Genomic DNA, 16,541 nt, shown 5'->3' with positions numbered 1-16,541 from the left:
GAAATCGAACGCCCCCTCTTTCGAAGTTGAAAGTCGAGGCAGCGTTGGTGTTCCGACAAACACACAAAGAGTAGTCTTCTACTCGCTGTAACAAAGTAGCAAACATGGACCCAATCAAATAACTGCCTAAATGTAGGCTCTCCAGATTTTAATGCACCACACCACTCGGGGGGGCACTGATACACGGGGTAGGGCCCCCCCTGTTATTATGACTGCCAGGTCCCCGACTGGAGACGTGGGTCTCCCTTACTTGCACGGGGGTGCTCCAGCTGGGCCCCCGGGCTGGATGACTGCTTGGTGTTGGGGCTGACCTCTCATGGCCCGCGGCTGCTCCTTTGGTTCCCTCCCCTTATCGTTCCCTTGTCGGGTGCCCCTATCCGCCCTCCTTTCCAACCAACATTTGTTGCTCTCCTGGGGATGGAGGGTGGGGTGGGGGGGTTGGCTGGGGGGGTGGCATTGGGTCTATGCGTCCCCCACTGGGTGGCCAGTTGTCGGGGCGTCTCGGTGGGGCCAGCGGACCGCCATGGGTGCCATGGGTGGGCCGGGTTGCTCTCGGGTGGTTACCCTCCAGTCCAGTACGGAGCCACGGCTTCTTCGTGTGCACGCAGTAACTACATCACGCACACAAACAATTACTTCGTGCGCACACTGTAACTATTTTGTGCACACGAATTAGTTACTCGTGCACACAAATTAGTAGTTTGTGCGCACAAACTACTTCTTCGTGCGCACCATAAAATTAAGCCAGTTTACCACATTTTAATAATGTGCAACCAAAAACGTTTTTTCATTATTGGTGTTTATTTGAAGAAGAATCACCTTTTATTGTCATGAACATGCATGCACATGAAATTTGTTCTCTGCATTTTACCCATCACAGTGAACACATACACATGTTAGTGGAACACACTGGAGCAGGGTGCAGGGACCCCACAGCCATGAGTCCGGGGGATGTTGGCGGGTGGTCCAGTCAGGGTCTTGAACCTAAATCCCCCACGGTGGCAGGCGATGATCTTAACCATTGGCCCACGGCTGCCCAAAGTTTGGGGGAGACTCCTCTATCTGCCATCAGCTACACACCCATTGTGGAAGCTCAACATGGAGGCTTCTACTTGAGGTGAGATGTTCATCTGCCTCGACAATGCCCCCATCGATTAACTATTGAATGAAATACTATTGTACATAATTATAATAAAAATATTTTTAAAACCACACCCTTTAAAAACGTAGACAGAGGTACCTATAGCACGGTGTATGTCAGAGCTCACTCCATGATTTCAGGAAAACTGTGCAAAATAATGCACAATTCTTTAAACAATTAGTTTTAAGACCAAACCTTAAAAAAACAAAATTATTATTATAAATTGATTGTTGTTTTGGAGGATATATATACAGGGTGATTGAAAAGTAACTCCCTATTTTAAAATACTTTAATTTATTAAATTATAATTAATAATTTATTCATGTTGTAATATTTTTCTCAATTTATTTTGTGTATGTTCCATGATTAAAGGACCAAGTCTATTCTACCAAACCAACGCCTTTGGAAGAACTTGAAGGGCGAATATGAGAAGTTATGTCTTCCATCCCACAAGACTTCCTTGTGAAATCAGTTAATACGGTTCACAGGCGGCTTGAGAAACTGGTGGCTAATGCTGGCGCCCATATCGAATTGTAAATAAAACTCCATGCAATACACTTTCTACTCATGTTCATTTCTTGTAAGAGTTATAGTTATATACTTAAAAAAGTACTTATTCGAGGCATGGCATTTATTAGAGTGGAGGAGATTACTTGTGGCTATATAGGAGTGTAGGAGTATTGTGCACAACTCCATCCATCCATACATTTTTTGTACCACTTATCCTCACTAGGGTGGCGGGCATACTGGCGCCTATCCCAGCTGACTTTGGGCGAGAGGCGGGGCACACCCTGAACTGGTCGCCAGTCAGTCGCAGGGCACATATCAACAAACAACCATTCGCACTCACATTCACACCTACGGGCAATTTAGAGTTTTCAATTAACCTAACATGCAGGTTTTTTGGATGTGGGAGGAAACCGGAGTACCCGGAGAAAACCCACACAGGCACGGAGAGAACATACCAAACTCCACACAGGTGAGGCCGGAGTTGAACCCGGGTCCTCAGAACTGTGAAGCAGACATGCTAACCAGTGGGTCACAAGAAAAAAATGAAAACTACACCCTTAAAAAAAAAAAAAAAAAAATGCTCATAGGGGGAAAAGGCCTCTCTTTGGGGATATGCATTAATTTTGAGTATTTATAGTTTTGAGAGCGGCACAGTGGTCGACTGGTTAGAGCGTCAGCCTCACAGTTCTGAGAAACGGGGTTCAATCCCCGACCCCGCCTGTGTGGAGTTTGCATGTTCTCCTCGTGTCTGCGTGGGTTTTCTCCGGGCACTCAGGTTTCCTCCCACATCCCAAAAACATGCATAAATTGGAGACTCTAAATTGCCCGTAGGTGTGACTGTGAGTGCGAATGGTTGTTTGTTTGTATGTGCCCTGTGATTGGCTAGCAACCAGTTCAGGGTGTACCCCGCCTCCTGCCCGATGATAGCTCCAGCACGCCCGGGACCCTTGTGAGGAGAAGCGGCTCAGAAAATGGATGGCTGGATAGTTTTGAGAGTGCAGATTTGTTTTCTAAAAAAAAAAAAATGTGATTTAAGACCACGTTGTTTGAAAAGAATGTCAACCTTTCAACATGATAGGCAATAAAACTTAGCAGCTAATAAGATAAAGACAATGGAAGCAATGCTATGTTTCAATTGACCCTATTAGAGTTGTGAGGATTCATTTAAAAATATCTCCGTTATTGTGGTTTTCACCATCTTGTTTCCCCGAATAAACGCTCCACTTTTCCTCCTGCCAGAATGATTTTCCATGTTGTCCTTCAGCCAGACGAATGAGCAGTCAGTTAGAAAAATTTAGAGGCGTCCACTGAGATAAAATGGGGAACTGCCATATGGATGCCGGACCCTTGAGAAAATATTGCTCCACCATATAAATGTTTTGTGAGGTTATGTGCATTTGTCTTTGTTAAGGCCTCATCTAAATGGTGGTTCATTGTGTCCATCCTATCCTATCCGTCACAGTCTATCTAATAAAGCGTATCATCAAATGTATCTCATCCTAGTAGTTAATGACACCAGAGCTTGCTGACATGTACCCTGATTTTAACGACACACCCTGTCAGGCAGGACAGCAAAGTGATCTGCAAAAAAAATAAATGTGGAATTAAAGTTCATTTCAAAAAATAAAAAACAAGGGAAAGGGGGCAGTTAACATGGAGGCTGATCGCGCTCTTGTGTTGAGGCTTTGGCAAAATGGGCGACAGTCTACAGAATCTCTTAATGAGCACACTCAGCACCATTTAAAGAGCAGTGAATGTGTGTGTGCTCTATTCGAAATACTAGACTATAGCGTAGCAATGTGTTAAAAGATCACTTCTGATTAGGGTTAGGGCGATAAATCAATTTTATCAATTAATGTTAGGTTATTGCTCGGGACGATTTTCGACAACGGTGTTTACATAAAGTTTTGGCAAAGGAAGAGGAAGCACTTATTTACACGTAAACTGTCATAACAAATTTAACGTTAATGCTGAGGGAATGTTTAAAAGCTTATTTGGTATCAGGCAGTGTCGTGAATGGAAAAAAGGAGGCTTATATTTGGGGGTAGACATTTATTTGTGATGAATGAGACTGATATGATAGACATACCACAAATAATTCAATACGTAGGGTAAGGCTTTTATTAAGAGAGGCCTTTATATATATATACACATATTTAAATTAAATCACGATATTTTATAATCATATTAAAAACATAAAAAATTATATGTTAAATAGTATTTGTTCACACCAAACAAAATGATGAGGCTTTGCTTACAGAATAATCAGTCGGTGCTACTCTTCTGGTTAGCCAGGGTTCAAATGTATGACTGAGCCACGGGCTCTTTGAGAGGCCACAATTTGAAGAAATATGCTAACTGAAAATACAAAACAATACAGCATTTTAAGACTTTATTTACAATTTCTTATCCAACTTGTAGGGACAGGATTTTTTAATACCGACGTACAGGCAAGAACTTAAATGCGCAAAGCCTACAGTGAAAAAGTGGACCAATGAAGCAAAGATGGAACTTCAAAGCTGTTTAGACTGCACAGGCTGGAGTGTCTTTGAAAATTCGGCTGGCAGCCTGGATGAATATACGGACACTGTCACATCCGATATAAGTTTCTGTGAAGATGTGTGTGTACCAACAAAGTCATTTCGCATATTCAACAACAACAAGCCGTGGTTCACTGCCAAACTTAAGCAGCTTCGCCAAGCTAAAGAGGACGCATATCAGAGGGGGGAAAGGGCCCTGTATAATCGCGCTAGAAACCAGCTGACTAAAGAAATTAACATTGCAAAGAGGAACTATGCAGCAAAGTTGGAAAAACAGTTTAGCGCTAACTAAATCAGTCTGGCATGCATTCCAATCGCTGACAAATTACAAGCGACAATCCCCCCAAGCTGAGAACAATAGCACACTAGCCAACAACTTAAATACCTTCTACTGCAGATTTGAAAAGGATACTTTCACACCCCACACCCACTCAGCCGCACCACCGACCACAATCACTCCACCGATTTCTGCGTTAACCATCCCCGAACAGGATGTGAGACGCATCTTCAAACAACAAAAGATTAACAAAGCGGCAGGCCCAGACCATGTGTCCCCATCCTGCCTCAAAGTCTGCGAGGACCAGCTCGCTCCAGTCTTCACACAGATATTCTATAGATCTCTGGAACTGTGCGAAGTACCATCCTGTTTCAAACGCTCCACCATCATTCCACTCCCCAAGACACCTACAATCTCGGGTCTAAATGACTACAGGCCTGTCGCCTTGACATCTGTGGTCATGAAGTCATTTGAACGTCTCGTGCCTTAAGAACGTCACAGGTCTCCTGCTGGACCCCCTGCAGTTTGCCTACCGAGTGAACTGGTCTACGGATGATGCAGTTAACATGGGACTGCACTTCATCCTTGAGAACCTCGACAGTGCAGGGACCTACGCGAGGATCCTGTTCGTGGACTTCAGCTCAGCGTTCAACACCATCATCCCTGAACTCCTTTCATCCAAGCTGCTACAGCTCAGCATCTCACCTGCCATCTGCCAGTGGATTTACAGCTTTCTGACGGGCAGGACACAGCAGGTGAGGCTGGGGGAGGCCACCTCATCCACACGCAGCATCAGCACTGTGGTGCCCCAAGGTTGTGTCCTCTCTCCGCTGCTCTTCTCTCTCTCCACGAACGACTGCACCTCAGTGCACCCGACTGTCAAACTCCTGAAGTTTGCAGATGACACCACTGTCGTCGGCCTCATCAAGGACGGTGACGAGTCTGCATATCGACAGGAAGCGGAGCGGCTGGAGCTGTGGTGCGGCCGACACAACCTGGAGCTGAACGCGCTCAAGACTGTAGAGATGATCGTGAACTTCAGGAGGCATCCTTCGCCACAGCTGCCCCTCACGTTGTCCCCCCCCTACCCATCCTTGAGGACTTGCACGCTGCCAGAACTAAGACAAGAGCGTGCAAAATCCTCTCGGACCCTCCACATCCCGGTCACCGGCTCTTCCAGCTCCTTCCCTGAGGTAGGCGCTACCGATCAATGCAAAGTAGAACTAGCAGACGTTCCAACAGCTTCTTCCCTCTTGCAATCAACTTCTTAAACACCTAACCTACAATTCCATTACAACATGCTGGCAATTTTTTTACTTGAGTTACATTTCTGTGGGGCCAATTATACATTACTCGTGCACTCACTGTAGTAGTCTCGCCACGCAGCACTATTTGCATATCTGTTGTTGACCAATACTGGCCACTCATGCCAGAGAAGCAGCTGCTCCATTTGCACACTGATTGAGGAGTATCTGCAACATTTGCACAATCAACATTGTCCCAAATTATCGCACTACTCGCTTGAAGTCTCGGCGCCCTTTGCACAATGGTCATTGCACCAGACTATTGCAATATTAGTCATTCGAACTGCTCTAAGTGCTAGAGGACTGCATCTTTTTGCACAATTGTCAACAAAAATATAATAAATGTACCAGATAACTAGCAACCCTTTATTGCTCAGTGACTGTTTTTCTCAATGTCTTTATGTCTCATAAGTGTTCTCTGTCAATTGACTGTCTGTTGTCGTACTAGAGCGGCTCCAACTACCGGAGAAAAATTCCTTGTGTGTTTTTTGGACATAGTTGGGAAATAAAGATGATTCTGATTCTGATTGTACATGAACTCACATTGTAATATAACCATTCATTCTGTCTACTTGTTAGCCTGTTGAGTGTCACAATGACTGTAAGCTTTGACTGAGCATAGTGACTGACAACCATTCGTACTCACATTCACACTTTCTTTGTCCAAGGATCTTGACGTGTTTTTACAAGTTACTATTCAAGAAAAGCATAATTTGCATGAGAAAATGAGTATTAAATAACTTTTTAAAGTGTTTTAACCAAACTGAATGGCCATAAGGCTATGAAGGACGCTTTGCAAGGGATTCATTTAAGGCTAAACCAGTTAGCTACCGTCCAGAAAATTCCGTTTCATTTTGTAGCATCGTGAGGCAGAGGTGAGTGTTGGAATGCAAACAGACTGGCCCTAGAGCAAATAATGCTAATGAATGTAGCATTTTCTTCTTTTTGGGGGGGAGTGGAATAGAGGTAGCTACTGTCACATTCTGGTTTCATGCTGACCCCTACAGAGTTGGATTGGAAAATACATGCTACACTTATTATTCTTCAGATTTTAAAACAATTTCTCTCATAAGAAATTCTACAAATACAAACTGGGGCTTTGACGTTCTTCATTTTTTAACATGCTTAGTGGTCATACAAATGTAAAAAGAAGTTCACTGCAGTTTTATGTAAAAACAAGAAAAAAATGAAAACACACTCTCCCTTTGATAAATTTGATAACAAATGATGTTAATCTCAATGTGAGTCTACTTACTTCACATACCTTCTGATGTACTGCTCAGTGGACCATCACTAATTGCGGGAAATCGTGATCAGGCCGGACCATGAATGGCAAAAATCCGTGGATAACTTTTTTTTTACCCCCCAAAAATGCTTGAATAAGCGGGGCTAATCCATTAAGCGTTTTTGGGATTGCTTCCCCTAAAAAAAGAAAAACAAAAATAAGGGGAAAAAAAATCAACGAATAGGTGAATCTAGTATGCGGTGATACATTGCATACTGTATTCTTCTCATAACACCCCTTGTTAAGGCTGGTCCTTTTTTGGGGGTGTCGAAAAAGCAAATCACACACGAGTTAAACATCAACCCCTGTTCTTATGAAAATTTGCAAGGCCTTTTCCCCCACCAAAGATGCTAAAAAAACTCTGTCTGATCAAATGTGAGGCTTCTCGGAGGTGGGCTGCTGGTGTTGGTGAACCACCTGACTTTGGAAGAGGGGCTGGAGGAACAGGCCCAGGGTGCCCACCATGCACACAATGACGAAGATCCACAGGAACATGCGATCCACCACCATGGCCACATACTTCCAGTCTTCAATCACCTGAAAACACAAACTAATTTTATTTATTTATTATTTTTTAAAGCTGTCCTGTTTAGGTGCATGGCCATGCAGAATTGTGGATCTGTAAGACTTGTGTGCTGGAAAAATTTGAAATACTCTCTTGCTTATTCTTTAATTATTCTGATGTTTATTGAAAATGCAGCCAGACAGAAAATGGTTTTATGGGACAGACAGAGGGACAGAATGGACAAGGGGAATAGGGGTGCGGACCACAGCAGAACAATAGTTAGAGAGTGTAGATATTTGACCACAAGTAACGTTACAAAAGTCAAATCGTGTTCTTCTTTGTGGACGGGCGGGGACATGCAACAACTAACCAATAGGACAAGATGAGAGAGGATAGAAAAGGGCAGGGCAGGAAAGGATGGTGAAAGTGAGCAATTATTTTTAGCCTTGTCTTGTGGCGTAGTACTGTAACTATCTGACGGCCAATAAAGTTTCATCAATCTTGTCAGTGAAAAAACACGTTGGTGTGAGACTATTTTACGTTGTCTCTGACAAACAACACGTAAGTTATTTACAGTCTGTGCACAACTGAAGTACCGTATTTTCACGACCATAAGGCGCACTTAAAAGTCTTACATTTTCTCCATAATGGACGGGGCGCCTTATAATGCGGCGCGCCTTATGTGTGCACCGAGTTCCAATATCTATAAATGTTGTTGTGATGAGCGGGCCGCTTGAATTTTTGTTTTATGTTTATAGCATTTCCTGCCGACACGCTGCTTACACAGAGGAAAAGCGGACATGGCTGAGGACAGAGGAAGGTTGCGTGAAGTAAGACGCTAAAGCTACGCCCCCAGTAGGTATATAGCGCCGCGGTGTTTATTATTTTATTTTTTTTTAAAGTCCCAGTCAGGATAATTTCCGTGGTGTGCATTGTGCGAAACAACATCGGTTTGGCTAAGGACCCCCGAAAATGTCACCTACGAAGAGACACGCTTACGAAGCACAGTTTAAACTGCAAGCCATCAGTTACGCGGAGGAACATGGGAGTCGAGCAGCCGCAAGAGAATTCAAGATCAACGCAATCCATGGTTCGCAAGTGGAGGAAGCAGGAAAACGAACTTCGCCAATCTGAGAAGACGAAGCTGAGTTTCCGCGGAAAAAAAAGAAAATCAAAACGCGGAAACAAGGCGAGGTGGCCCGAGTTGGAAGACCAACTCGACCAATGGATTAATGAGCAACGAACAGCCGGGAGAAGCGTCTCTACAGTCACCATTCGACTGAGATCAATAAGCATGCCATCATTCCGGGAGGCTTGACGAACCGCTAGATATCCGTGTAAACAGGGTGTTCAAAGTGAAGTGAGCGGCGTTGTAGCCATGGATGACAGATGGCGAACACAGCAACGAAGACTAGGAGGCACCGCCGGGCGAGTTACGCCACAATTTGTGAATGGATTGTGGATGCTTTGGCTAACGTGTCTGCTTGCACTAATGTTTGAGCTTTCGCACGGCAACGAGACTTTCTCAAACCTGCCGTGTTTGATTAAGAACTTGCCCAGCTGTTCATTTCGGATACAGAAGATGAGGACTTTGATGGATTTGTGGATGAGGATTGATAAAAAAATAACGTGAGTACATTGTTAAATATTTCAATAAAGTACAACCGAACTCAGTTTTGCTCCTGCTGCCTTTTTAAAAACATCGTTTTAGCGTTCATGCATGCTACCGTATATTTTAAGGTAGAGTATGTTTTACCATGCCTGCGCCCAATAATGCGGTGCGCCTTATGTATGTGTTAAATACAGAAACAGACCACGTAACTGGGACTGCGCCTTTTAATACGGTGTGCACTTTTAATACAGTACGTCGTGGGGAACGTCATCTAAATCCTTCAACAGAGCAAATTTGATCGGGCACCTGAAGAATGTACACAAGGACGAGCATGCCACGTTCAAGCAATGCAACATGGGGGGAAAAAAAACAAAAAACGGACACACACTCTGGACAACACCCGTCCATATAGCTGGGACAGTGAGAAAGTTAGAGTAAGCATGTCATTAATTATTAGTGAACGGACACCATATCAAATGCATGTTAGTCAACTGAGTTGCTGAGCTGGCACGTTGAGGAAGGGTGGGCCCGGCCTCCTCCACCCACCAGTGAGCCCATCCTGTGGGGGACCCAGCCAGGGAGAGGCTACCCACTCCCCAGGACCCAGGGCGGTACCCCCAGCCCAACCGAAGAGCCCCGACCAGTTCCAAAGGGAGGGGCAAGGGTACTGGACCACCAACCCCAACGCCCAATACGCCCCACCGCTGCCACCACCCTTGACACTCCCGGAGAGCAAGGAGGCATCAACCACCAACAGGGCCTAACGTAGGAGCCAGGTGCCACCAGAAAAAGGTCACAGTCCACCAAAAGCAAGCTCATGTCAACCGCCTGCCATGAGCAATGACAGGCGAGGGCCCCAGGAGAGGGGAGAGGAAGGCGGGGACTGACTGGGGGGGCAAGCCCCAGGAGTTAAGCCAAGAGAAATGTGAATATCCACCACCCACCCTATTACTATGGTTACCAGGTCCCCTGACATTATCCCAGTACCATGATCATGAGTGGTGGGGTGTCGTACATTAAAATTGGGATGAGGCGCGATCGTCACAGGCAATAACGACCTGCTACCGTCACCCCCACCCAGGCCAACTAGCTCCCCAAAGGATGTGCGAATGTATGTGGTCCATTAAAGATTTGCGGTGGAAAGGCATGGTGGGCCAGAGAGCAGGCCGGAGTGCTGGAACACCAGGTCGAGTGTCCTCCCAAGCCCGACACTGCCCTCCCCTCACTGACGGGTGTATGATGCAGTAAAACTGGGGTGAACGTTTAACGACTAAATTGTGAATTGGATCTCAAACTGGTGGTGTGATAGGAGGAAACAGTATATCATACAGACCGGATCATCACAGTTTTATGTTTTCCATAAAGCTGCCCCGCCATTTACCCTTCCACTCCATTTTCCATCCTGTCCTTGGTTAATTTTGGAAGCGCTTTTTCCTCACAGCTTCCCTCCCCCTGTCGTATTGATTCGTCAGCAGTGAATCACCAGGCGTCTGCCTTCAATTTGGCAGGTCACAGACACTTCTTAAGGTTAGTGGTGGTCCTATGTCAAGGGGGGTCAGGGAATGTAGAGTACCAGCAGACATGGTTTTGGTCCCAGTTGATTGGGATTGGAAAAGATCGAAAGGATATGGAACACTAATCCCCCGCATCAACCAAAATGTTAATTTCATTGCTGTTCTTCCGTCAAATTGTACAGTTCATCCAGTTAGCAACAGCGCATTTTCTGATAACTCTGGGGTTTTAACTGTCGTGTAATTTAGAAGGATAAACAATGCACCCATGCCAATTCACAATCCAGCCGCAAATTCTTCTGTAGAACAAAAAACTAGCACTGAAAAACTCCCCTACTAACACCTCTTTTAGCGTTCATGCATGCTACCGTATGTTTTAAGCTAGCGTATGTTTTACCATGCCTGCGCCCAATAATGCGGTGCGCCTTATGTATGTGATAAATACAGAAATAGACCCCGTAACTAAGACTGCACCTTTTAATACGGTGCGCCCTATGGTCGTGAAAATACAGTACGTCGTGGGGAACGTCATCTAAATCCTTCAACACAACAAATTTGATCGGGCACCTGAAGAATGTACACAAGGAGGAGCATGCCGCGTTCAAGCAATGCAACATGGGGGGGGGAAAAAACAAAAACGGACACACACTCTGGACAACACCCGTCCATATTGCTGGGACAGTGAGAAAGTTAGAGTAAGCATGTCATTAATTATTAGCAATCCAGCCGCAAATTCTTCTGTAGAACAAACAACTAGCACTGAAAAACTCCCCGACGAACACCTCTTCGTATAGATAGGTTTAGATCTGCTAACAGCTCAATTGAGAAAATCTTTATATTATATATAAATTATATTATATATATATAATATATTTATAATATATTTATATTATGACGTATGCATGGTGTATATATACATACATGCTGTGTATATATATATATATAGATACATACATGGTGTGTGTGTGTATATATATATATATATATATATATATATATATATATATATATATATACACCATGCTTCATTACACCACGGTACGTTACAGTGCGTGTATACATGTATATATATATATATATATATATATATATATATATATATATATATATATATATATATATATATATATATATATATATACACACACACACACACACACATATATACACACACACACACACACACACACATATATATATATATATATATATATATGCGGCACGTGGACGACTGGTTAGAGCGTCAGCCTCACAGTTCTGAGGACCTGGGTTCAATTCCCGGCCCCGCCTGTGTGGAGTTTGCATGTTCTTCCCGTGCCTGCTTGTTTTTTTTCCGGGCACTCCGGTTTTCTCCCACATCCCAAAAACATGCATTAATTGGAGACTCTAAATTACCCGTAGGTGTGAATGTGAGTGCGAATGGTTGTTTGTTTGTATGTGCCCTGCGATTGGCTGGCAACCAGTTCAGGGTGTACCCCGCCTCCTGCCCGATGATAGCTGGGATAGGCTCCAGCACACCCGCAACCCTATTGAGGAAAAGCGGCTCAGAAAATGGATGGATGGATATACATACACACACACACCACACTATCCTTCGTTGTGCCACGCCATGCTACAGTAATGCCACGCTATGATTCAACTCTTCAGACCCTGATCAGACTTGTGCTTCCTGTCATGTAAATACATCTTTGAATCATATTTAACTACGCTATGTTACAATGTACTATACTGCAATGATCTATGCTGAGATGTGCTATGCTCTCCACAGTGTACCACTATGACTGGCACTCCAACAAAACACTGCTGAACTTTGGAACGGCTCAGGTCGGACATTTCAGGATGCAATCACTGAAAGCCTTATACTTACACTTTGATCGTCATCATCCGCTATCATGTGGTCTGCGACAAAGCGCACGCCGTTCATCGCCTCCTGGACATCGGCAGATAAATCTGAATTGCTTCTAAGATGGCGGTCCTGTGTGCAGGCAAAATCACTGGGAAGGCAGTCTGTGGATCGCCAATCGCCCGTCCTGTTGGGGTGGCTAAAGCCCGGAGTAGGGATTGTACTTTTATGTCCTTCTGTGGAGAAAACAGAGTCTGAAGGCAACAAAACAGAAGACATTCTGGGGAAACTAGTTTTGGATGTGATGGGGTAACCCAAGCCCAGAATTGTCCTCCCTGATCGGAGGCAACGCTGTTGTCGTATCCTCTGACGTGCAGAGTTATTGTGAGGGCGTCTTATGAACAGCAAGGCCGGCAGTTTGACCAGAAAGATGATCTTGACCCAGTGTGGCATGTTGTGTGTGCTGGGGGAGCGGTGATGAACGTTAAGCACGCACACGCTGGTGATGATGGAGAAGGTCACCAGCACCATGGTGAACATCAGGTACTTGCCGATCAGCGGCACCTCCAGGGAGGTCGGGGGGACGATCTTAGAGATCAGGAGCAGGAAAACGGTGAGGGCCAACAGGACGGAAATGCATAGGGTCATCTTTTCGCCACAGTCTGAGGGCAGGTAGAAAACCAAAATGGCGAGTGAGGTAATCAGCACACATGGAATGATCAGGTTGATGGTGTAGAAAAGGGGCTTCCTCTTGATGATAAAGTCATATGTGAGGTCCACGTAGGTGGGATCCAGGGGGTTGACCGTTCGCCGGCCAGGTAGCGCCAGGATGTCCCACTCACCACTGGGTGTGAAGTCGTCAATGCTGGCCCCCTCCGCTTTCAAGATCAGGTCAATCTCGGTGTGGTCGTAGGTCCATGACCGGAACTTGAGTGTACAGTTTTGCTGGTCGAAGGGGAAATGCTTGACCTCAATCTTGCAGGCACTCTTATAGATGGCAGGGGGAAGCCAGTTAATGCTGCCATTGGAGAGCACAATAACGTTGGTGAAGACCGTTACCTCGTAGGTCCCATCGGCACTATGGGAAGACAAAGAAATGATCAAATTCAGATGTGATGTCAGGACTTAGGTAAGGCTGAAAATTAATCTTACGTGTTTTGGGGTCATGGGGCCTCATGGGGATCAGGAACAATTCGGTGTTTTGTATCTTGCTAACGAATACTTCAACATCCACAACTTTTGGTTTGAAGAAACACTACTCTATTACCTGAGCCAAGTCACCTGAAAGGGTAAAGAATAGTTTTTGGGGATCATTCTCACGCTACGGAAAGGCCCCAAAGTTTTTGTTTCTGTGAGGAAACAGTGCTAACTGTATTGCCACCCAAAACTTAACATCGCTGTTTTGTCTTGTAGCCCCAAGGACCCTATTTACTGAATTTATGGTTGGTTCAAAATGAACCGCTCTTTATGATTCAGTGAAACCGCATGATTATTAAGTCTTAACTGCCTTGAAATCCAGCCACACGTCTACTCTGTAACCAGTGCACCACAGACTCTGGCTAGTGGACCTTATTTGAACATGGGTCTCAGAGTGGAAGTCTTTGTATGTTCCACAGACACAGATCCGCACACTGAAATGTACTTTTCGGCAGCTTGGTGTTGAAATGCTTCTTCTATAAGAGAAAATATAACTGATGCTTTGCAGTTCGCACTCATTTTTTTAGACTCAGGGCTCAACAAATAGCCACTCCATAGCACTGACTCCAGTTGTCATGGTAAGCATACTCCTCCCCCCCCCCCATCCCCTACCTGTAGAGGGGGCGGACAAGCAGCGATTTGTTTGTGTGAGACAGGACCTAATTTCAGCAAGGATTAAAAAAAAAAAAAAAGTAAAGTTTACTGTATTTTTTTATCCTTTAGGTATTCTGTTATTGAGACACCCAGAAATTGCTTTAAGTTGTGAAAACAAATTCTCCTTCAAGTGCTACTAACTTGTTATAGAGGACGATATCAGGCAGCCAGACGTGTCTGGAGGGGATACGCAGCTTGTCGATGCCTTCGTACTTGGCAGGGTCCCACGATAACCTGTAATCCACCCAGTGCTGCAAGGGATAAGGAGAGTAAGTCTGATCTTCCAATTGAGACACCTTATTATCGGTGAATAACAATAGTATGTAGAAGCAGGAGGCTACTCTTGAAAGGGTAGGAATAGACACGCATTAAGGCAGGGGTGTCAAACTCATTTTTGTCACGGGCCACATTGTAGTTATGACTTCTCTCTGAGGCCCGTTATGAACCCATAAAAAAGAATTACCATCTCATATATACACAACAAACTGATGGATAACTACTTTTGAAATCAGAAGCCTCTAAAAACTTGTCAAAAACATTTCAACTATTACTAAACTTCTTTTAAAAGGGGGATTGGTAACAAAAACATTACTACAAGTGAAGACAATTTGCAATTTTTATATTTTCGCAAAAAACATGAATTTGACACATGATTTGCTTTGCTTTGTTTTTTTTTTTTTTGCATGATTTGCTTGATTTGCATAAAATTATGTGGCGGGCCGGATGTGGTCCCCGGGCCACCAGTTTGACACCTGTGCATTAAAGTAAAGGTTGTTCATTTTATTTACCTGAGTGAGCCAGACATTGGTGGTCATGAACTGTTCCCTTTCATTCTTGAAATGATAACAGAAGAAATAACAATAAAGGTGTAAATAGTTTCCATGTGTTAAGACTATTTTAACCAATACGTACTACGCTTATTAGCTGTGCCAGAGACACTTGAAGCTTCACGGTGACCCTCTCGGACTGACTGACTGCAGGGCGGATGAGCGGATTGTAGCGATGTTCCCCGAGCAACCAGTTAATAAGGCGCTCCTCGGAGTCAGCACCACCACAGCCTGGATAAACAGTTTGCTTTAAAGACACTGTACATACAGGTAGTAACAAAATAGCACCTCAGATGTGTACAATTATAAAGAAACCCCACTGAAATGGTAAAGTCAAATTAGAGAAAAAAAGTGACAAAGTTACAGGAATAAAGTCATTTATTCCTGTAACATTTATCCACTTTCAATAGCGCTCTTCTTCATTCAGAGTTACAGGGGAGTTGAAGGGCAAACCCAAAACCCTGGAATGGTTAATCACAGTAAAATTATAATTCTGTATTACAAGACAGTTGAGATGCGACAAGACTAAAGTGGTAATAGTAATTATTTTTCTTCCTGAATGGCAATGACCTATGGGGTCCCTCAAGGGTCAGTTCTTGGACCCTTCCTGTTCAGCCTGTATGTGCTACCCTTCGGTCAAATTCTTCAGAACTTTAATGTTGACTATCATAGTGACGCAGATGACATACAGTTATATCTAGCAGTGTCTCCAGATGACAACAGTTCAATTGAGGTGTTGTGTCACTGTCTAAAACAGATAAATAACTGGATGTGTGTGACAGTGTGACTCCACAACAACAAAACCATTCCAAAGTTTGGAAGCAGAACACACCGTGATCATTGGGGCGTCAAGCCATATTTTCTATATGAAAGGTCACAGTTGAGGACTTTCTCAAGTTCGCCACAGTAGAAATTCTACTCCAATTAGAGAGTTTGGGCAGTGAGATAGCTAATGCGAAATGGGCTTAATTTGTGAGAAAACTGTGATAAAAACACTTATTCAACTATTTGCTATTTACTACTGCTACCCTTGGGTCAAATACTTCAGAACTTTAATTTTGACTACCATAGCTATGCAGATGGCACAGTTATATCTACCAGTGTCTCCCGGGGCCTCATGTACAAAAGGTGCGTACGCACAAAAACGTGGCGTCCGTTCTTTTTCACGGCAAAGTTCTGGGGCCTCATGTACAAAAAGTGCGTACGCACAAAAACCTGGCGTCCGTTCTTTTTCACGGCAAAGTTCAGATGTATCAAAAGTCACAAGACCGTGGAAATGTGCGGTGCATCACGCCAACTGCATGGCTGGCGTATGCACGTTTCTGGAGCTTTTGG

At 44.2% G+C, this 16,541-nt stretch overlaps 1 protein-coding gene across 1 annotated transcript; it reads right to left on the bottom strand.

Annotated features, from left to right (window-relative positions):
• Positions 1-7,366: 7,366 nt before the first annotated feature.
• On the bottom strand, positions 7,367-15,338 carry chrnb4 (cholinergic receptor, nicotinic, beta 4 (neuronal)). The gene is made up of 6 exons (XM_061701727.1): positions 15,292-15,338; positions 15,168-15,212; positions 14,521-14,630; positions 12,707-13,606; positions 12,553-12,637; positions 7,367-7,594 (listed from the first exon to the last, which is right to left on the bottom strand). The coding sequence occupies exons 2-6, from the start codon at positions 15,192-15,194 to the stop codon at positions 7,427-7,429; spliced, it is 1,290 nt and encodes a 429-aa protein (XP_061557711.1). The 5' UTR covers positions 15,195-15,212; positions 15,292-15,338; the 3' UTR covers positions 7,367-7,426.
• Positions 15,339-16,541: the final 1,203 nt, after the last annotated feature.

This window comes from Phycodurus eques, chromosome 2 (assembly GCF_024500275.1).
Source record: "Phycodurus eques isolate BA_2022a chromosome 2, UOR_Pequ_1.1, whole genome shotgun sequence".
Classification (NCBI taxonomy): domain Eukaryota; kingdom Metazoa; phylum Chordata; class Actinopteri; order Syngnathiformes; family Syngnathidae; genus Phycodurus; species Phycodurus eques.
The sequence above is the reverse complement of the archived record's forward strand: the minus strand, read 5'-3'. Positions and strand labels throughout refer to the sequence as shown.

Coding starts and splice junctions, on each gene's coding strand:
- chrnb4 (XM_061701727.1), bottom strand. CDS start 15,194: ATGACCACCAATGTCTGGCTCACTCAG. Junction 14,631..15,167: donor CCAATGTCTGGCTCACTCAG/GTAAATAAAATG, acceptor TATCCCTTGCAG/CACTGGGTGGATTACAGGTT. Junction 7,595..12,552: donor CGGATGATGACGATCAAAGT/GTAAGTATAAGG, acceptor TTGTGTTTTCAG/GTGATTGAAGACTGGAAGTA.